We start from the raw sequence: 23800 nt of genomic DNA, 5'->3' as shown, positions 1-23800 counted from the left end.
TCTTGAGTACACTTCACCATAGCCTTCTCATCAAAGACTACATCTTTACTGATCACCACCTTGTTTGCCACTGGGTCCCAAAGTTTATACCCCTTCACACCCTCTGGATATCCCAAGAAGATGCAACAGCGAGACTTCAGGTCAAGCTTAGACCTCTCCTCACTAGACACATGGACATAGACTGGACACCCGAATACCTTCAATTCGGAGTAGTCTACTACATTTCCCGTCCAAACCTCTTCCGCCACTTTACCCACTAGTGATGCCCTTGGTGATCAGTTAACTAGAAAACAAGTCATACTAATTGCCTCGGCCCAAAAATTCTTCGGTAGTCCTGCATTCAACCTAAGACACTGAGCCCTATCAGCAAGAGTCCGGTTTATCCGTTCTGCCACACCATTTTGCTGAGGTGTCCGATGAACTGTAAAATGTCTTTTGATGCCTTGCTTTGCACAAAACTCCGTAAAACGAGAATCATCGTGCTCAGTCCCATTATCCGACTTTAAGTATTTGATTCTCCTCCCTGTCAGGTTTTACACTTCAGCCTTCCAAATCTTAAACTTGGCAAACATACTATATTTGTGACGCATGAAGTAAACCCAAACCTTCTGTGAGTAATCATCAATGAAACTCACATAGTACACATGTCCACCCGTTGATGTAACTCTTACTGGGCCCCAAACATCTGAATGTATATAGTCAAGAATTCTTTTCATCTTGTGAGTAGTTGAACTGATTTTTGCTCTGTTTTGTTTTCCAAGAACACAAAACCTACAAAATTCCAATTGACACATTTTCAAATCTTTTAACAGTTTTCTCTTGTGTAGTTCTTTCATGTCATGTTCTCTCATATGCCCAAGACGCATATACCACAAGAAGGACTCATCTAATTCAGCATCTGCAATTGCAACTCCACCTACAATGGTAGTTCCCAGCAATGTGTAAATATTCTCATCCACTTTCTATGCTTTCATCACAGTCAATTACCTTTCCATACCGTCAAGACTCCACCTTTGGACTTATAATTAAAACCATTACAATCCAAAGTGCCAAAAGATATTAAACTCTTTCTCAACTCAGGTATATGTCTTACATTACATAATGTTCTTACAGCACCATCAAACATTTTTATTTTTACATTTTCTATGCCAACGATCTTGTAAGAAGCATCATTACCCATAAGAACTGTTCCAGAATTTACTAACCTATAAGTGCTGAACCACTCTTTGTTTGGAGTCATGTGATAAGAACATGCCAAGTCAAGTATCTAAGAGTCCGTTAGATTATCTGACTCCACTGAAACTAATAGACCATCACCATCCACTGAATCCTCTTCTTGAACAACATTCACGGATTTAGAAATCCCCTCATGCTTATTAGCATTTCCTTTCTTCCAATCCGGACACTCCGGTTTCACATGTCCCTTTTTACCACATTTATAACACCAAATTTTCTTCTTCTTCTTGGATTGATTTTGGGATTTCTGATTAGACCCAATTTTAAACTTTCTTTTGCCTCGCTCATTACAACCCTTTACCACAAGTCCTTCCCCTTCATCACATATTTTCAACCTTTGATGAAAATTTAACAAAGAACTTATTACTTCTTTCAAATCAAGTGTTTCTTTTTCCCATGTAAGAGTGCTCACAAGATTTTCGTAAGTATAAGTTGACGGCAAAGAATTTAACAACATCAAAGTCTTATCATCCTCATCAAACTTCACATCAACTCTCATAAGATCACTTATGATTTGATTAAACGCATTGATGTGTTAATTTAGACTAGATCCTTCTACCATCTTACGTCAATATAAACGCTGCTTAAGAAAAAGTTTGTTATTGAGGGATTTAGACATGTACCGACTTTCTAACTTTCTCCATTTTGCCATTGGAGAATCCTCCTCCATCACCCGATAGAGAACTTCGTTGGCCAAACACAAGTGTATTGTCAACCCTGCCTTTGCTTTCAAATCTAACCATGTTGCCTCATCCATTCCTTCCGGTTGTGTATCAAGCAGAGCCTTAGTCATTCCTTGTTGCACAAGAATATCTTTCACTCTCCTCTTCCATAAACTGAAGTTTCCAGCTCCATCGAATTTGACAATGTCAAATCTTGTAGAAGATGATCCCAATGTCATAACAATAATCACTCTGATACCAATTTGTTGTGATATGGATCGTATAATGAAGATACACAGTGGAATAGTCAACAAGAAATAAATAACACAACCAATAAGTACAGCAACACAAAGATTTACGTGATTCGACAAAGCCTACATCCACGGAAGAAAAAGGCACACAAATTTCACTATGAAAATCCCAATGTACACAATACACTTCAATAATGATCACTCTCTATCTCAAAATATGCCCAGATGACATATATAGAGTTTCCTCAGAGGTTTCCCCCTGTTTTCCCAACCAACCAACGCTCAAAAATTCAAAATTTCAGAAAACTGCCGTAGCCAAAGCGCCCCTCGTCGATGAACACGGGGGCTTTGTCGACAAGACCAAGAAGAACCTTCGTCGATGAATACAAGGCTCTCGTCGATGATGCCAAAAGTCTGTAATATCCTGCTCTCGGTAATTATTTATCAATGAGCTTTAGAACCTTCGTTAACGAACCTCTGTTGTTCCCTCGTCGACGAGCATAGGCCCTTCGTCAACGAGTCCTACTGTGTTGCCCCCTTCATGTTTTTCCTCCTTCCTTCTTTACTTATCAAAACAGAAGTATAAGAGCCACAAATAACACTTATATATATATATATATATATATATATATATATATATATATATATATATCTTATCATGCTTCTTATAGATGTGTCTTATCATGCTTCTTATGAATTCATTTTACCATGCTTCTTACAAGTGCCTCTCATAGTGACTTATGAATACATCTTATATTGCTTCTTATGGATGCATCTCATGATTCTTCTTATAAATGTTTCTCATAATATTTCACATATAATACTTACGAAAATTCTAAGAATGCATGATTGAAACTTGTTTTGTCACATATCAAAATCTTTGTCCAACAAGAAGCCACATTCTTTCCCTTTGTCGAGTCAAGAAGTTCTTATTAAATCCATATTGCAATCATAATATGTATATTATATGTCTTATCTTTTAGCATATGCCTCGCCTTGCAAGGTTGTTCACCAAATTTAGGCATTACCTTGGTAGGGTTCCACCACCAAGGAAAAGAAGATGCATTGATGTGCATGGTTTGTTCTTGATTCCCTAAAACCTCATGGCACATGGGATTTCATAATATGCATATTTTCAACAAAGCACTACTAAGTCAGCAGGCTTGGCATTTTGTCACATCTGATAATTCACTAGATTATCACCTTCTCACAAAAAATATCATCAAGATCTAGATATATTCAAGCCTTATCTTGTCCTCTGCTTGCCAATGCTTTTTGAGGTTAAAAAACTATTAGTTGTGGATTGAATTCTATTAAATTGGACACAATAGGTCTTTTATTACTCATTATTCTTTCTCCAATTTTTCTTATTCCTAGGTTTTCTTTCTCAGCAAAAGTCATTCCGGTTGTTAGTATGTGAATTCTTCATTTCCCACTATAGGTTCATTAGTTTCATCACTAACATGTGACAATCTACCCTTATTTGCTTTACTTTCTCAGAAGATGTGGTAGATTATTGGCTTCAAGTTTACCTACCTATGACTTTATTAAATTAAGTTCATATATGGACACCTAGGGTGATTGTTGTTATAACACAAAAATACTATCAGTATTATTTTCCTACTCTCCTTCAAGCACGATTATCCTTCTTTATATCGTTAATGGACTAGACTCATCTCACCCATTGCTTCTTAATCAAATTATTTTTTTGGAAAATGCTTTTCCTGCGTTATTTCAATTTTAAGAGTCATTTTTAATGTACCTCCAAACTTGCAAGTCTTAAGTGATATCCACCCCAATTTTTAATCAAGATAAATTGCCCACATCCTCTTAATTGGTTTTTTTAACAAAAGGATTTATTTCATTTTGTTACTTAGGGATTATTTTCAATGTCACCCCTAATTTACACTTTAGATAAGTGTTTTAAATATTAGTGTTATAGTGACCCAACTTACCTAATAGGCTTGGAAGAACATGACCCCATTCTAAAAACAGAGTGGGATTTATGTTACACCACAAATGTCAAAAACCAATCAAATGTTTTTACACCCTTTTGTTGAATACATATGCCCAAAGTCAATTGCTTGCAAGCATAACAACCAGGTTAAAGTTCTACTAAGCTCAAATTTAACAATTTACTAATTTAACCTTTTATTTTTTATTTTAATTTTTTTTGACAATTGAAGATGGAAAAGTGAAAAAGCAAAACTAAAATTTAATGATTAAAATTAAAAAATATATATAACAATAAAAATGAGAAAATGTGCAAATCTGTGGAAGTGGATGGCTGAAGTCACTTAGGTTAACCAAATCCATTCAGTTTTACCAAATTTGTTTTATTTACAGCTTGTTTGATTCATGAAATAGTGATTTCTTGAAACGAAATGAAATATAGTAAAAATTTTAATTATGTATATAATAACTACTTGTCCCTTATTATTTCATTAATTATGTAATAAATTTCATTGAATATTTAATAAGAATGAATTCTCAGAGTGAAACGTAAGAATTGTTATTCTTTCTCTATTCCTCCTCATACATTCATAAAAAATTTCACATTATTATTATTTACTTTATACCATCAACATAATGTTTTATATAAAGTTGTAACTAATATTTTATAACTCATTTATTCCTCAAGAAAAAACAAACAAAAACCCAATTCATTTTTAATTATAGACAGCCACCTTGTCCTCGAATCAACAAGTCACCTTGATCAGAAATTAATAATATTGATGTTTAATCTACTTTCTCAAAATTAAGAGAAATATTGAAATTGACTCTAAACTCTAGAAAATAAAATGAACTTAAAACCTCTTATAAACCATTTTCTACTCCAATTTGGACGGGGAGACAACGTGATACTGAATATATATAAAATATTAGCAAAACTAGAACCATTAAAATGAAAAAGAAGAAACACAAGACTTTTACATTGATGCCAACTTTAAAATCTCTTCACACTTCCACACCCTGCCCCTTCTCCCAACCCAGGAAAAAACAAAAGGATAAAAGAAAAAAGCTGTGCAGTAATAGACTGAATTATAAAACAATATGAATCCCTCTTACCAGTTATCACATCTTTTGCTATCCAATCATATGAATCCACATATTTCACAGCCCAAACAAACAAGTGATTCACGATGAGAGCCATCTATCCTACAGACCAAATGCACAAATCCGCACAGCTTTGCTGACCTCCAAAAGCAACAAAATCAACTACCAACAATATGACAATCCCCGTATATGCCAACATGTCATCAGAGTAGGCCTGTACTTCCAAACGGATTATTAGTCTGAGAATGAGCTACACTGTTCACTGGAAATGCGCCAAAGCCCGAATCACCAAAAGGATTTGGAGCGCTGCCCATCATTAAATGATTCTGTTGCTGCTGCTGTGAGTAGGAAGGTTGGTATGGACCGAAGGGATTCACCTGTGGTTGAGCCATTGTTGCCATTTGGACTGCTGCAGGAGGAGAAATGCTGGTAGACAAAGCAAAAGGATCTTGAACTTCAAATGGGTTTGGGGCCGGGCTTCCATAAACAGGCTGCTGTGCAGCTCTATATGCTCCTTCATCATATAAACTGTTCAGAGTGAGCGAGTCCAATCCGCCAGCCTGACCATTTAGGAGCATAGGTAAGATACATGAGTTGCTCCTTTATTTGAAAAAGAATACACAAACGCAGTAACACAAAATGGTGCCAGGGCAGTTGAGCCATTCCAAGAGGGCAGATGCAATCACTTCTTCTCAATGTTTTGTACATCACACTTGTCAACACAACCATGACATCCAACACAAAGTTGTAATCCAAATCTACAATATCGATTTTTTTATAACATCAACAGCATATTGTGCTTTTGTCACCTAGAAATGTACGTGGGTATGGATGTGGGTGTGGGGGAAGGGGGAGGAGGGTGTGCGCACACGTGCACACACACTTGCACACGCAAAGGGGCATGGCCTTATATATGAATTTTGGGATGTTTCCAGGTCCCTATAACCATGTCAAAACAGAGTTTGCACACGTCACTGGTCTGAATTATAAACAAAGAGCTTAAATAATAAAGCACTAATATTGCGTTGACGTCCACATAACATGCGCCTATGCCAGAAAGTAATGCCAATGATTTCTATTGATATTCCAAGTCGGTAGAAAAACACCTTTTTTTCTGCTATGGGTAGGAAGAGGGATCACTTGATCAGTTAGGAGGGCCTGTTAATTTGGTTGTGGCAGTTCCGCTTAGAAAATAACACCCTATGGCATAAAGTCATTAAAAGCGAGTTTTGTTTTCTGAAAAATTTTTACGATACTCATGTTGGAAACCTGGAATTAGGTATATTCTCATGAGTGTCCAATATGATATTCGTTAAACAAAATTTTTTTTTTTGGAAATATATATGAGAGTGAGATTCATCCTTCTCTGTTGCTTTCACTCAGCTTTTCCATCTACTTAATTCCAGAATACAATGGTGTATTCGATTAAAGTTGAAAGGGATTTCATTTCCTGGAATTTGAACTTTAGCAGAAACCTTAATGATCGTGAGGCTGATGAGCTTTCTTTTCATCTTTGGTAATCTTGGGATTTTTTCTGTCCTCCACCTAGGGTTTCTAAAGTATAGACTACGGATGGTTCTGATGTCTTTACTTGCATATATTTCTTCCACAGTTTGATTTGTCATCTACTTCTTTTCCTCACAAATCGAATTTGGAGAGGCTATAGTTGGCTTTTACATAGTGGTGGAGCCACGATATTGATTAGTGGGGCAGTTGTCCAGACACAAATTACCAAACATTTTATATCTATAGTTTGTGGATCTGTCACACATATGCTTTAAAAGCCAACATCTTGCAATGGGATTGTATCATAGAACTTCCCATAGTTTGTTAATAGTCTTTTAACATAACATAAATTTTTTAAATATAGCAATTGGCCCAAGTCTTTCTCTTTTTTTTTCCTTTTTTTTTTTTTAACATAATGCAACCAGAAAATCAACAATTTTTAATAGTTATTGTTGTTTACTCACAATACTCTAAACTCAAAAAATTAGTCTGGTAGTTGGTTATATTTTTATAGAGTTTTGTTGTTTATTTATATTTTTATATCATTTTAAACCTCTATACAATCACCACATTCGAACATTAATAGTAGTATTCATCAATTTTTAATATATTTAATAGCATTTCGTAATGGTAAACAAATCATCGAAAAAATTATTGTGTTCCTTATGAAAGCTAAAAGAGTTGATAATAGCACCAAAGACAATATGTGAACCTTTATTGAGGTTTGTTAAAAAGATGTGGACCTCTCTTTAAGTTCAAAATGGTATTTTTTGACATTTACCCCCCATATTAGAAGACCTTTAGCGATGAATTGATATATTTGTCTTGTGGATAAATTTAACCCCCTAAATGGGAAGAGGAGAAACCCTAAATTCCCCAAAAAGGTTCAGATATCATAGATAAGTGTTTCAATGAAAATAGTGGCATCCACTAGTGCAAAGTTGACAGTCAAAAAATTCAAACGTTAAGTATACTGGCAAAAAGATGTACCAAGTATATTTGCTACTAGTATTCATTACTTCAAATACTTTCAAATTTTCTATTTCAATTCTGAAGGACAATTCATCAACTGACTTCTATTTTTATAAGAGATGGTTGACTAAAAGGGATATGAGTGTCAAGAAATTTAAAAAGTCAACTTAGGTCAGTATGAAGCAAGTGTAGATCCTCTTAAGCATAATATTCTCTAGAAGTCAATCCACTCATTGCCTTGTGTCACAGGCTAAGCTTGTTCAGGGCATCATGCTTACATGTGACCGCTTGTCTTGTATGCTAGGGATGGGTTTTCATCATGTAAATACTAGTTTAGGGTTATTTCTTCTAGTAGTTTCTTTGTACGCCAAATAAGGCAGTATGACTCCTCGGTCACTTTGATGTTTCCTAGTGTCAAGATGATATTTACATAAAAATCTCTTTAGGGGAGGGAGAGTGTTCATCAGTCTTGTAAAACTCACTAGCTATTGTTAACGTGTTTAGCCTACTTGCCTCCCTCGCTAAACACACAATGTCAACGGATGTGTTACTAATGAATTGTGTTGCTTCAATATTTACTGCTTGCTTGCCACTGCTTTCATGATTGCTTACTATTTTTGCTGTCATTTGATTGAATGCTAATGAAAGTGTTTCGTGGATAAATGTTGATAAACGATAAGCTAGCTAGTTAAGCAAGAATGCTTTAGCTAGCGCCGCACGGTCCTTTCACAAAGGTGTGAAAATAATTAACCCCTAACACCTGGTATTAGAGCTTCGTGTTGGGAATTCAGTTACCGTCGTAGTGGGATTGGGATATCTTTGGTAAGTGACCATGGCACCAACCAATGTTGAGAGAATCAGTGCGCTCGAAGCACATGCTGAGACCACAGCCAACACTACGGCTGCAGAGGTGGCCCAGATGAGGGAACTTGATAATGAAGTGATGGGATCACAAAAGCATCAAGCAAGTTTGTTAGGTGAGATGTCAAAGGACTTTCGCCATACAATGTAAACTTTGCAATCACGGATAGCCGATCTGGATGTAAAGATGGATCTGATGGTTCTTGCTATGGGAACTCCAACACTCCGAGAGTTAGCAAGAACAAGGTACCAAAACCTAGGACGTATAGGGGTGTCTGTGATGCCAAGGAGCCGGAGAACTTCTTGTTTGATGTTGAGTAGTACTTTCGTGGTGTGAGGATGGCCTCAGCACAGGTGAAGGAATGCGACCATATACTTGGTTGGTGACGCCGAACTGTGGTGGCGTACCAAGTACTGGGAAATTGAAAATGGAAGTTGTGTAGTGGATAATTGGGTAGACTTGAAAAGAGAGCTCAAGGCCCAATTCTTTCTTGAGAATGTTGAGTATAATGCTAGGAAGAAGTTGAGAGACCTCAAGCAGAGTGGGTCAATCAAGGAATGCGTGAAACAATTTTATGCTTTGATGTTGGATATCAAGGACATATCGGAGAAGGAAAAATTGTTCTATTTTCTAGAGGGAATGAAATCGCGAGCAAGAATTGAACTTCATAGACAAAGAGTTTAAGACTTGTCTACTACACAAGCTGCTGCAGAACGCTTGACTTACTACGCTAGTGATAATACCGCTTCGTCAAAAGGGTTTGGCGGAGAGGGAAACAGTGGAAAGTCTTTCAAGAAAAGCAAACCCAAGAGTGGGGGAGCCGACTACAAAGTGTAACGCCCCGACTTGGATCTGCCAGGGAGCACTGCGTCTCTCCTCCTCCACCTGAACCAGACAATAGGGGTGCGGGCCTTATCGGACTAATGACTGACCTCACAGAATAACATGCCATTTTCAGTGTGTTTTGTCCTCACTCACACACTTCCTGAGAAAACTTCCCAAAAGGTCACCCATCCCAAGATTATTTCAAGCCAAGCACGCTTAACCGTAGACTTCTTATGGGAAGGCTCTCGAAAACAAAGGTGCACCTTATTGATATGGGTAGTAACATCAAATCCTTTTTAAGTCTTTCTTCCACGGGGTATCACATTCTCCCCCATTTACAAAACGCAACGTCCTCGTCGCGAATTCATATTTCCAAACTCAGGCGATGTGAATCTCATCACACTTCTGGCTGGGTAATTGCTCTAATACCATTTGTAAGGCCACAACCTGAGTCTACCAGGGAGCACTACGTCTCTCCTCCTCCACCTAGACCAGACAACAAGGGACAGACCTTATCAAACTAATGACTGGCCTCACAGACCAACACATGTCCTTTTCAATGTGTTTTGTCCTTACTCACACACTTCCTGAGAAAACTTCCCAGAAGGTCACCCATCCCAAAATTACTCTAAGTCAAGCACGCTTAACTGTAGAATTCTTACGGGAAAGCTCTCGAAAAGAAATGTGCAACTTGTTGATATGGGTAGTAACATCAAATCTTTTTTAAGTCTTTCTTTCACCAAGTCAAAGAAGTTATGGACCTGGAACCCTACTACAAGCTCATAAACCTTTCATCTCAGGCCTTTTTCAAACTTTCTGGCCTTTCTCGCCTCGTTCGGGATCAGGAATGGAGCAAAACACGATAGTTCAACAAATTTAGCTACATATTCCCTGACAGTCATACACTTCCCAGAAGGTCACCCATCCCAAGATTACTCCAAGTCAAGCACGCTTAACCATAGAATTCTTATAGGAAGACTCCCGAAAAGAAAAGTGCACCTTGTTGATATGAGTAGTAACATCAAATCCTTTTTAAGCCTTTCTTTCACGGGGTATCACACAAAGCATCAACCTCAAAGGAAGCTTCGTCCTCTAAAGGAATCAACAAACCCAATGAAAAGGGGAAAATTTCATGCTACTTGTGTGGAGGCCCTCACAAAGTTATGGAGTGCCCACACAAGGGCTTACTCAATGCTTTACAAACTTTCACTTTGAGACAAGTGGTGGAGAGCGAGGGGAAGAGGATGAGATCCCGAGAATGGGTGCAATACGGCAAGTGAACGCATTGGAAAAGCAGGCGAAAGTACCGAAAGTTACACGAGCAAAAGGACTAATGTTTGTGGATTTGAGGATCAATGGAAAGAGTACCTACGCTATGGTAGTTACCAGGGCTACTCACAATTGATACAGGACGCATGAAAGTAGTTAATTCTGTAGCCCAACCTACTCTGGGAGTAGCCAAGCAAATGAATGTGAAGCTTGGACAGTGGGAAGGTCATGCGAATTTCACAGCGGTGTCATTGGATGACTTTCCAGTCATTTTGGGAATGGAGTTCCTAAGGGGAACGAAGGCAGTGCTAATCATGATTTTAATTCGCGATTACGGGTAGCGTAACGTAACGGTAACGGGTGTAACGGGAAGCGGGAGTAGCGGATGTTACATAACGGGAAGCGGGTGTAACGACTGTGAATTTTTTTGAAGCACGCACAACCTTGTGCATATGAGTGTACTTGCATGTTTTAAACTTTTAGCCCTTCTTAGAAAGAGTTTTAGTGTATTTTGGATCATTTAGTTCAAGTAACTAAGTTCTTTGGTAAGGGCAACAAATTTACATTTGTATTAAACCACCATTGATAGAAAAATTACGTGTGCGCGCGCATTTATACTTCTCATTGTTCTTATCTTTGATGAATTCTTATGTGTACTAAATTAATTAATAGAACAAAATACATTATACACTCAATTAATCTATTAGACACATAAGACATACAAATAATACAAATATAAAATAGCTAGAAAAGAAAGATGATTGAAGTTGAAAAATATAGAACATAAATATCACATTGCTAATATTATCAAAATAAAATATTTTCCTAACTAGTATTTTCAAACTGTTAATTAATGCATCTATTGTGAGTCTTTAAAGAAATAGTAAATTTTGTATCATTGTCATCCTCATTATAATCTTTTCCCCCTCTCGCCACATGGTATATTGAGAATGATTTATGAAAGAGAGGGAAAAAGTGAGAAGAAAAGTAAAAAATTAAATATTTTTTTTGGTGTAACAATCCTGTAGCAGTTACGTAACGGCCGTAGTGGCCTTTACCTAACGGTTGCAGTCCGTAACAGGCACTATGGCCATGATTTTTCCTCACGTCGGTTTCGTGGTGTGTAACAGTATCAACAACCCAAAAAACCATTACGTAACAGCGTTACGTAACGGTCGCAGCCTTTATTTAAAACCATGGTGCTGATGCCTTCGGCTGGTTCCCTGTGTCTAATGGGGGATCACTCGTGCATGGTGTAAGCTGTTCCAACAAAAGGAGATGATGGGAAGTCCCTTTCAGTCATGCAACTCAAGGAGGGATTGAGAAGGGGGGAGCAGACGCATCTAGCCATGGTGATGATAGATGACAAAGTAGGCCAAGAGTTGGTGCCTACGACCATCCAAGCGGTGTTGGATGAATACAAGGAGGTGATGCCGAATAAGCTGCCTCACGACTTGCCTCCACAACGGACTGTGGAGCATGTGATCGAGTTGTTGCCACGAGTGAAACCACCTGCTAAAGGGTCATGTCGAATGGCGCCTCCAGAGCTAGCAGAGTTGGGGAAATAGCTTAATGAGTTGGAAGCGAGATATGTTCGCCCTTCCAAAGCACCGTTGGGAGCATTAGTGTTGTTTTAGAGAAAACATAAAGAGCATCTATGGAAAGTTCAACAGGCTGAGGGGAAACAATTTGTATCTGGAGAAAGAGAAGTGCTTTTTCGCTCAATGGAGCAACAAATTACTTGGTCGTGGTTTAGCAGGGACGTATCCGGAGGGATATGGAGAAGGTAAGGATGATTCAAGAATGAAAGATCCCCATGACAATGAAGGAGTTGCGTTCCTTTCTTGGCCTTACTAGCTATTACAGGAAGTTCGTTATGGGGTATTAGCACAAAATGACTCCAATGACTGGACTACTGAAGCAAAGGTATTATTGGCCACACATGCATGATGATGTGGTTCATTATACCTGAACATGTCTCACTTGCCAACAAGAAAAGGGGGAGCGAAAGAAGAGTGTAGGGTTGCGGGAGCCCATATCAGTACCATCCAAACTGTGGGAAAGTGTCTCACTGGACTTCATCACCTTCCTGCCCAGAGTGGAAGATGTAGGGTCTATACTTGTAGTCGTAGACAGGTTTTCGTAGTATGGTACCTCCATGGCTGCACCAAAGTACTGTTTGGCAGTGGAGACGGCACAATTGTTCCTCGTGAATGTTGTGAAATATTGGGGTGTTCCTCAAAACATTGTTTGTGACCGAGACTTAATATTCATTGACAATTTCTTGATAGAATTTTTCAAGTTCCTCGATTCACATCTTGATATCTCTCCGAGTTCTCACTGACAGACAAACGGAATAGAGAGATTCGGAGAGCTAGAAGAGTACTTGCACCATTTCGTCAACGACAACCAGAAAAATAGGGTGCAGCTACTTGATGTGGCTCAGTTTTGTTTCAATGCCCAAAGGAGCTCAACAACCGACAAGAGCCCTTTTGAGCTTGTTACGGGCCAACTGTTGTTGTTACCTCACGCAGTGGGCGAGCCGTACAGTGGAAAGAGTCCCAGAGCGTACATCTTCACTAGAGAATGGAGACAGAATGCAGAGATTGCCCGAGCCTATCCGGAGAAAGCTTCTAAACAGATGAAGAAGTGGGCAAATCAGGGGAGAAGACCACAGCACTTCAACCAGATGAAAGTGCATCATGTGTTTCATGTCAGCTGCCTTAAGTCGTTCAATGTTGACACCGATGATCTGAGTGTCAGTCAAACTGAGCAGAGTTGAAGATAGTGCAACCTGGCAGACGTGAAGTTGAAGATATCCTTGCAAACAGAGAGTTCATATCCTCAAGGAAGAAGCGGCAAGAGTTCTTAGTGAAGTGGAAAGGCCTTGGTGATGAAGAAATCGGCTGGATTTATGCAGAAGAAATGCAACCGTTCGTGGATAGAGTTAAAGTGTACCTAGCACCAAAGTCTACGAGGACATCGATAGCATAAGTGGGAGAGTGTCACGAACTAAGCTTATTCAGGACAGTATGCTTGCCTGTGACCGCTTGTCTTGTGTACTTGGGATGGGTTTCCATCATGTAAATACTAGTGTAGGGTTATTTTCTGTTAGTAGTTCCTTTGTATGCCAAATAAGGCAGTATGACTCCTCGGTCACTTTGATGTTTCCTAGTGTCAAGATGATATTTACATAAAAACCTCTTTAGGGGAGGGTGAGTGTTCATTGGTCTTGTAAAACTCACTAGATATTGTCAACGTGTTTAGCCTAGTTGCCTCCCTCTCTAAGCACACAATGTCAACGGAGGTGCTGTTAATGAATTGCGTTGCTTCAATGTTTACTGCTTGCTTGCCATTGCTTTCATGATTTCTTACTATTTTCGCTGCCATTTGATTGAATGCTAATGAAAGTGTTTCGTAGATGAATGTTGGTAAACGATAGGGCTGACTAGTTAAGCAAGCAATAATATTGTAAATTACTGGTAAGCATCAACTAATATTATCTAGAATCCAGTCCACTCTTTACCTTATCAGTGCAATAATATTGTTAATTATTGGTATCTAGGTGTCATTATTGGCTTAGTATAACCGCGTCATTTCCTAAGTATTTCATTTACCAAGTTCATTTATGAGTCAAGTTACAAAGTTTTTTTAGTGTATTTTGGGTCTAGAAAAGTAAAATTATATGTAGCCAGGAAAGTCATTGTCTTGGGCACATTTAATGTGCAAGGCTGTCATGTACTTATATATATGTTAGTCCAGATAATGGAGTACAGAATTCTCCCTTCCATTTTCTTGTAAATTTTGATGTGTTCAGAATATCCTGAGAACTTAGAAGTGTGGCTTGAGGATTCATCCAGTGGCTCCTTCTATAGCCACCGTGGCAGCATTTCTGCGCTAGAGGATCTCTCACTTGTCACTACATCTCACCATAATTATCCTCTCTGCCAATTTCTAACTTGACAGATCCTAAAGGGCCTGTCCAACATGCATGCTGCATCAACCTGGTATCAAAGCAGTTCCTACCTTGGGTTTGTTTCTGTCCTTCCTGTTTGCTGTTTCATCTTGGATTGTTTTGTGTTCACATATTCCATTTTAGTATTTTTTTTTTCCGATAGCATATTCCATTCTAGTTATTCTTCTAGGGTTTTTAAACGAAGTCTATTGCTCTGGTTTCTCGGATTTGCACGCTCGTATTGTTTTCAAGCTTCAATCATTAATACAGCTGCCCATTGATATTTCAAAGATAATTTATTCTATATGTTAAGGAAACCTGCAACTGTTGCTACTAGAAGGAAAATCTATTGGTCATGTGGCAATAGCAATCTCTAAAGAAAAGGAAATTACAACTTGCGGAGTGCTTCAGATGAAAAATGAATTGCTGCAGATGACAAGATGCGCAACAGGAGGAAATAACCTTGCTAAAGTAGTGAAAAAAATCAAAGCTTGAAGTGGTGGAACACCCACAGCCATATCGCACAGTTTGGTCCAATAAAGGAAAGGAAGCATCCGTGACAACAGAGTGTATGATAAATTTTTCGATTCAAATCTCTTATACAGAATCCATTTGGAATGACCTCGATGGAAACATGCAATATTCTGCTTGGTCAACCATGGCAAAGTCACCAAAGTACCGTCAATGATGAGCATGACAATACATACTCTTTCTATGTCAAAAATGGTGATGACAAGAAGAGAAAACTAACTTTAAAGCCCATGAAAGATAATGAGGTGCCAAACAAGGAGGAGGATGAAATCCAGGCCATTACTTTTGATAAAGCAAACCAACATGCAACTCAAAATGAGATGGGCAGCATGGGCTTGATGAAATTACCAAGTGTTTCCTCAACAGAAAATCAAATTATAGCACATGAAGCTCATGGTACGTTTACTCCCCCTAAATATATGAATAGCCTTAAAACTAAAGCAAGTTGCGTCACTAATGCCGACCCCATTCCCTTGAATCTTTGCCACAATATAATAATACGTATACTGACAGTCAGCATAAAATTGATGAAGTCTTTGGTATCGAAGCTAAATCAAGAGTGAGAGAGCAAAAACAAGTTTGGGAGTTCAATAATGCTGGATATGTGCAGGAAGTTCAATGAGCTAAAGGGAAATCATCACACAGAAGCCAAAAAGAATATGCTGATCACCATTGATAGTTTGGAAAGGATAAAGTGAGAACTCAGGCTTTGAATTGCAGTCGCAAACATGCCTTCCTAATAGGGGAAACCACAACTAGAATTGGAAGAGGTGGAAAAAAAGGCAATCTAGGTGTTGGAAATTAAAGGAAAAAATGGCACTCATTTTCATTTCTGGTAATGTTTAAAGGGAAGCCTAATCAGTGGAACTCTTACATAGGCAAGCAGGAACTTAAGTGGAGTAATGCCCAGATGTGTGAACCATTAAAATGGCAACTTGCACAGCAGTGGGTTTCTTCTAATAAAGGGGGAATGATGCAGCACTGAACTTGTTAAGCATCAGCTAATATTCTCTAGAAGTCAGTGCACTCTGCCTTATTAGCTGCAATAATGCTTTTAATTATTGGTATCTAGGTGCCATTATTGGCCTAGTCAAATTGTGTCATTCCCTAAGTCCACATTCATTTACCAAGTTCATTAAAGAGTCAAGTTCCAAAAGTTCATTTATAAGGTCTTTTGAGTCTTTCAAAGTCAGACTAGTTGTAGCTAAGAATAGTTTCCTAGGCACATTTAGTTTGCAAGAATTTCATGTGCTTGCATATGTTAGTCCAGATAATGAAGGTACATAATTTTCCCTTTCAATCACTTACCAATCTGATTTGTTCCAAATTTCCAGAGATCTTGGAAGTGTGGGTTGAGGATTCACCTTGTAGCCCCTTCCAAAGACTCCACCATTGCCTTTCCATACAAGAGGATCTTTCTTTTGCCACCATTTCTGCCCTTAATTGTCCTAATTTGTCAGATTTCCAATATTCTAGTGTCTTTCCTAGACCCACACTACATCACAAGGGAAGGTCTATGCCATTTTAACAAACCTCAAGGTGGTCAGTGTATTTTGCACTAGCATTAACAGTGGAATCATAATAAATTAACAATATAATATCTCAAAACATAAAATTTATTAAATTTAACTCTTCAGATTTATTTGTCTTAAAATAATGTTGGTGAAAATAATTTTATGTCAATTCTTCATTAAAAAGGCTTGGTTGTTGGTTTTTTGTTGTTGTATGGCGTAAAAAAATATGATGAATGAATTAGTATATTGTGCTTCTAGATATTCAATTTTACACAAATTATTTATTTAAAAACAAAAAAGAAAACAAATCACAATGCACTATTGCACCCACTATTTTAAAAGTCCTAGCTCCCTTTTACTTGCTTGATAATCCTTAAAATAATTGTTGACCCTATGGGTCATGCCCGGTTTTAATAATGACAAATACTCTAATATTTGATAGCTTTTTCAAGTTTGTGTGCAGGTTTATATTATCAGATCATATGCTGGCACATGAGAAGACTTGAAGACTAAAGACCCTGAAGACTTATTATTGTAATTTATATTATTTGGGTCTGTAATAATTTATATTAATATTTGCATATCATTCATGTAGGATTTGTAAGCTCTCAAGATGTCATAGATTGACCATAGGGACCGAATGACTTTAGGGCACCCTTCGGTCGACCGACGCCAGGTTTTTGGACGTACTTAAAAAGACCCTAGGTTCCTATACATTGTGCACAAAGTCCCCATAATCACTTAACATATCAGAGGAATTAATTGAAATGAAAATGAACTTAATAGGCATAAAATGAGTGAGGTCGGGCGACCAAACCCCAGGTGAACAAATCACCTCGGGCGCCCGAACTGTTTAGAAGTCAACAGTTTGACCTTGGTTCAGGCTACCGAACTAGAATAAATGCATTGCCCTTGAGCGCCCAAACCACCTGAAAAGGACTTTTCACTAACTCAGGCTACCGAACGATTTAGTTCAAATTAAGCCCCGGGCGACCAAACATACGAGTTCGGGCTACCGAACATATGACCGAGCACCCAAACCTCGAACTTAACTCTCTAACTTTTGTTCAACCATCTGAATGACAATTCGGGCACCCGAACTATTTTATATGAATTTTCAAGAAGAGTCTATTCAGGCGACCGAACTTAAGTTCAATCACCCGAATTCCTTTGGGTTGATTAATATTTTTACCGAGGTTAAAGGGTTAAACAGGGTTAATTTTTGCTAAACTTTTTTAACAAATTTAAGAATATCTTATATGTCCCCCAACGGTCAAAATTTACCCATTCTCTATATATAGGGGTTCATTTGCAAAAATTAGTGGTGATTAGCAAATAGGATTAGCCAAAGACTCTCTCAAATTTCCTAAACCCTATTTGTTCATTCCAACCCCATAACACTCAAACACCTTCATTCCCTTGAGAAATTTTACTTTGTGAGTGTTTATTTATTGTTTAGTATTGCTCATACTCCCATTGCTTTACTCAGTTGATTGATATTAATTTTGGGGAGTTAAGCAAGGCTTTCCAACAGATTTCATTTAATAAATTTTGTGAGGGGAAAAGCCTAGTAGTTTAAGGATCTTTGCATTGTCATTGCAAAGATTCCTATAGCTTGATTTTGTTGTGCAAAATATTTTTTTTCAAGCTATAATATTTTTCAAACTACTCCTATGCTCATTACATTGAAGGAAAAAATTGAGTTAGTTTAAATATTTGTTTAGCATCTTTGAAACCCTGATTATTATTGAGATTTGATATATACTGTTTCAAAGAAATAGCTTGATTAGAACACTCTTGAATATATTAGCGATCATATCTTGTTGAGTGTAACTTGCACAAAAATACACATCACTGAGCTTACATTTACATACATTGTTGATGTGTATGTGATTGATTAAGTATAATACGCGTATTTTGGTACATATCTGCTTTACATGAAAGCACAATCACTGTACCAACTTGATTGAGAAAAATACTGTTATATTTCCAGGTGTGGGCTTGAAGAGAGAGACTAGCCCTATGAAATAGTCCCGGATTAGTTTAGACCCGGTTAGGAAAGCTAAGTGCGCCATCCTGTAAGACGTATTGGTTGAGGTCAGCCCCTTGAATTGACCTGGTTGTATTAGGTGTCGCTCCACCCGTTAAGTGAGTCATTAGTGGAATCCCCGGGCTCGCGAGCTAGAGGCGGGACGTAAGCACAGTTGGCCGAACCCCAATAACATATCGTGTGTGCATTGTTTACATTTCTGCAATTTATATTTCCGCACGTGTATGTTATAGTGTGAATATTGCGTATGATTTAAATTTCCATGTTATATTTATCTGCGCATATTTGAACCACATAGACAGACCCTAGGTTGTGAATGTACTATTGCTAAACTAGTTTAACCTAGGAGAAAAAGCTTTAAATTCCAATTCACCCCCCTTTTGGGAATACACCAAAGCTAACAATAATTAATAACAACAATCTGTTGCACATTAGGCATCCTCACAAATGTTTGCATGACGAATTTGAAAGTTGTGAGACTCAATTCTCATCTCTTTTTCATTGTTCTAATACTTGGTGGTTGTTGAACAGGTGGTTCGTTCATTCTACTACTCAATGATAATAAAACCAGTAGTTTTGCTTCTTTGGAGAGAACTAAGTATGTCCAAATTCCTTGAAAACAATCCTGCTTCCTTCTTTTAAAGGCTTTGGATGAAGGAAGCTACAAGATCGTAGATTGAAGAGGAATGCCTGCACTAATGGGCATTCACGCCATTGCTCTAGGATAGAATCGAGGCTATGCTTTGCTTTGGTCTCTTTTCAGGTTGCTTCAAAAGATTTGTCTTTTCAGACGTTCAATGAGATTGACTAACTTTGTTGGCTTGACGGTATGCAATATTTGCAATTTTCACTATTTTTGTTCTATTTGGTCCCTAGTAAGATAACTGAGTCCAAATTCCTTGAAAACTTTCCTACTCCCTCCTTTTGAAGGCTTTGGAAGTAGCAAGGAACCTACAAGACAACACTCGAAGAGGAAAGCTGGCACTAATGGGCATTTTTCTCCATGGCAATCACTCTAGCATAAAATCACGACTTTGCTCCACTTTGGGCTCTATTTGGGTTACTTCAAAAGATTTCCTATTAAATATTCAACGGGTCTGACTAGCTTTGGACATTTAATTGCACCATTTTTTGCAGATTGTCAGTGGCAAGGAGCTTGCCCAGAATAGCTTCCCAAGCAAAGAAGGCTAATTTAGCCAGTAGCTTGGTTTTTCAAATAGCCTGCTGAAGGAAGCAAGTACTGTACAGGCAGTCAATGAAATTAGCATGGGCAAAACAACTAATAAGGAACTAAGCCATCCATTTTTAAGAAGAATAAGAGACAATCCTCTTCTTCCACACACAATTTGAAGGATCATGGACAGAGCTCTTTTCCGGTCAACAGCTGCACTGATACCATTAGATTCCCAAATTTCTCTTTCCACTGTTATAGCTCTAGCTTAGGTAAAGGCCAACCAAGGGAATACCCTAATCCAAGACTATTTTTGTCCAAGGACAATACAACAGAATGTGATCAGCAGATTCAGCATTATTTTCCAAATAGCCTTCCAAAGGAAGCAAGTATTGTACATGTCAACGGAACAGCAAACAGCAAAGCAAAAGATTTCTTTCCTTACTTCAGCACCCAATTATTTCCTTATTTCTTAATTCATTATTTAGTACGGTTAGCATATATTTAGATTACATGTATGGGGCTTCACAGATTATAGTTTACATGTATAGGGCTAGAATCATGCTAGAACTTTTATTTACTTTCCATGTATAGCATTCTTGTAAAGTCTATATATAATATACAGAACTCAAGGCCGAACCATTCGGCCATTTACACAATACTTTGACATGATATCAGAGCCAGCCGACTGCTAAGTTTTTTTTCTTTCCCCTTCAAATTTTTTTGTCTTCTGGGTTTCAGAGGTGTCTCTCGTTTCTGTAGCTGTTGTGTTATTGTTTCTCTTCTGGAATTTTTTTGTTCTCTGTTCTTTCAGTACTTCTGCGGCTGAGTGGCTGTCGGCACAGCAGATTTTCTGGTTTGCCATTTATTTTAGTGCAGGCAACAGCTTTCTGTTGCTGTTTCTAGTGCTTCTCTGTCTCCGCACAGCAGGTTTCTGTCCTTGTGATTCTTGGCACAGCAGGTTTGTTGATTCAAGATTTATTTTTTAGTGCATGAAAGTTGGTCTTGGTTCTCTCTGTTGCTGTTTCTGGTGCTTCTCTGTCCATGTGATTCTCGACACAGCAAGTTTTTTTTGGTTCAAGATTTATTTTTTAGTGCAAGCAGGTTGTTCGTGATTTTCTTTGTACCTGCGTTGATTTATTTTTTGGGCTTCTAGATTTTCTGATGGTATTTTTCTTTCGACACAGTCTCTTTTTTTTTCCTGGGCTTCTTGATTTTCTCCTTTATTTGGCATGGACACCGCATCTGTGTGTGCCAAGTTTACAAGCAGCAATTATTCTATGTGGGCTTTTCAATTTGAACTTTTCCTGAAGGAAAAAGATCTTTAAGGTCATATTGATGGCATGGATTGTGCACCCAATCTTGATAAATCCAAGGAGTCGGCGACTTGTCCTTCATGGGCTGTGCTTGATGCTCGGATTATGTCTTGGCTTCTAAGCTCGGTTGAGCCATATTGTCCCCAACTCGCGACCTTATCGCACCGCTCAATCTATGTGGACTAATTTAAAAACAATATATCATCAAGAACGGTGCCCGTCGTTTTCAGTTAGAGCATGTGATTGCCATGTTTCAACATGACAATCATTCCATCCAAGATTATTATTCGGGGTTTCTAACTCTTTGGAACGAATATTATGATCCGGTTACTGCGGATGTTCCTGTTGCCTCTTTCTATTATTCAACGTCTTCACAAGACTAGTCGTCATGATCAGTTTCTTATGAAACTCCACCCTGAGTATAAATTTGTCTGTTCATCTCTGCTGAATCGCTCTCCTGTTCCTTCTCTTGATATTTGTTTTGGTGAGTTACTTTGTGAAGAACAACGGCTTAGTACTCAAGTTACTCTACACAATCTCATGGTAGTTTAGGGTCTGTGTCTGTGGCTTATGCTGGCCTGCACATTCTAGCACCTTGCAGTGTTTTTGCTGCAAAGAATTTGGGCATATTGCTGCTAATTGTTCCAAGAAACTCTGCTCTTTTTGCAAGGTCACATTATCAAAGACTGTCGTATCCACCCGCAGAATCGTCAGGCCCAGGCATTACAGACTTCTGTTATTGCACCCCCCACACTGACTTTTGCAGCCCCTAGCTCTTCTTCAAGTGACTCCTCTGTTCCTGCACCCTGCACCTCCTACAGCAAATTACTGCACACCTGAAATGGTGCAACGGATGCTAATTTCAGCATTATCAGCAATGGGGCTCCAAGGTAACAATTCTACTAAACTCTAGTATGTGGACTTAGGTGCCTCTAATCACATGAAAAATAATCCCACTCCCCTGTGTCATGTTCGGCCCTATGCTTGTCAATCTGCTATTCAGACTGCCAATGACAGTTCTTTGCCAATAGTTACTGTCGAAGATGCCTCTTCTAAGATCACTGATTTGTTTCTTGCTCCTCAGCTTTCCACAAATCTTATTTTTGTTGGTCAATTAGTTGATTACAATTGTGCTGTTAATTTTTCTGGTAATGGTTGCGTTGTGCAAGACCAAGTAACGGGGGAGCCGATCGCGAAGGGACCTAAAGTGGGGCGCTTGTTTCCACTACTTTTGTCTGTTCCAACACGTTCTCTAGTTTCTTCTATTAAGTCTTTTGCTTGTAATAATGTTTCAAATCTTAGTATGGTGTGGCATCGTCAATTAGGTCATCCCAATACTCAAATCTTATCTCATGTATTGAACTCTGGTTTACTTGGTAATAAAAAACGTTCTTCTTTATCTCTTGAGTGTGCCTCTTGCAAACTTGGTAAAAGCAAAACTCTTCCCTTCCCTTTGCATGCTAGTAGAGCTTCTCAGTGCTTTGATCTTATCCATAGTGATGTTTGGGGACCTTCCCCGGTTAGTTCACATGAAAAATTTAAATACTATGTGACTTTCATTGATGATCATAGTAAATTTACTTGGGTCTACTTTCTTCACTCCAAATCTAAGGTTTTTCGTACTTTTACTAAGTTTTTAACGTATGTTGACAATCAATTTTCTACTTCTATTAAGACTTTACGCATAGATTCTAGTGGTGAATATGTGTCTACTGAGTTTCGAGCATTTTTGGCTTCTAAAGGTATTATTCATCAACGTTCATATCCCGCTACACCCCAACAGAATGAAAGACCCAAGATCTCTCACATATTTTCTTGGTCTTGAGGTGAATCGTAGTCCCTCTAGAATTTCACTCAATCAACATAAATATACTAGTGACTTGGTGGCCACAACTGGCCTTCATAAGGGTACTTCTATTGATACTCCCATGGAATTAAATGTCAAACTTCGCAAAGAGGAGGGTGACTTACTTGCTGATCCCAGTTTATACCGGAAGTTGGTAGGTAGTCCTGTCTATCTCACCATTACTAGACCAGACATTTCTTTTGTTTTACAGCAAGTCAGCCAGTTTCTTCAGACTCCTCGTCATCTTCATTTGGCTGCTGTTCGTAGGATCATACGCTACGCTTAAGGCACTTCTACCCGTGGTTTATTCTTCCCTACAGGCAATTCTACTCGCCTTGCTACTTAAAGTGATGCTGATTGAGCTGGTTGTGCGGATACACGTCGCTCCATTACTGGTTGGTGTGTGTTCTTAGGTGATGCATTGATCTCTTGGAAGAGTAAGAAGCAAGACAGAGTCTCTAAGTCAACGACGGAATCTAAATACTAGGCAATGTCTTTTGCTTGTTCTAAAATTAATTGGCTTCAAGGTTTGCTTGCTGAGCTAGATTTTTCTGAGACCAATCCTACACCTCTATATGCCAATAATACGAGTGTTATCTAGATCATGGCCAATCCTGTCTATCATGAGCACACGAAGCATATTGAAGTCAATTGTCACTGTATCCGTGAAGCATTTGAAGCTCGTGTTATCACTCTTCCATATATTTCCACTGAATTACAAATTGCGGATATCTTCACCAAGGCTCTCACTTGTCATTGACATTACTTCCTAAGTAG

The 23800-nt window shown here is 38.4% G+C and overlaps 1 protein-coding gene across 2 annotated transcripts in view; it reads right to left on the bottom strand.

The window, feature by feature from the left end:
• Nucleotides 1-5055: 5055 nt before the first annotated feature.
• The window catches only part of LOC131152666 (putative clathrin assembly protein At2g01600), a 49910-nt gene continuing 31165 nt past the window's right edge, over nucleotides 5056-23800 (bottom strand). For both annotated transcript variants that reach the window (XM_058104454.1, XM_058104455.1), the window contains exon 15: nucleotides 5056-5766. In XM_058104454.1, the coding sequence (XP_057960437.1) occupies nucleotides 5410-5766 (357 nt within the window). In that variant the 3' untranslated portion in view covers nucleotides 5056-5409. The remainder of the gene's footprint in view (nucleotides 5767-23800) is intronic.

This window comes from Malania oleifera, chromosome 4 (assembly GCF_029873635.1).
Source record: "Malania oleifera isolate guangnan ecotype guangnan chromosome 4, ASM2987363v1, whole genome shotgun sequence".
NCBI lineage: Eukaryota > Viridiplantae > Streptophyta > Magnoliopsida > Santalales > Ximeniaceae > Malania > Malania oleifera.
The sequence above is the reverse complement of the archived record's forward strand: the minus strand, read 5'-3'. Positions and strand labels throughout refer to the sequence as shown.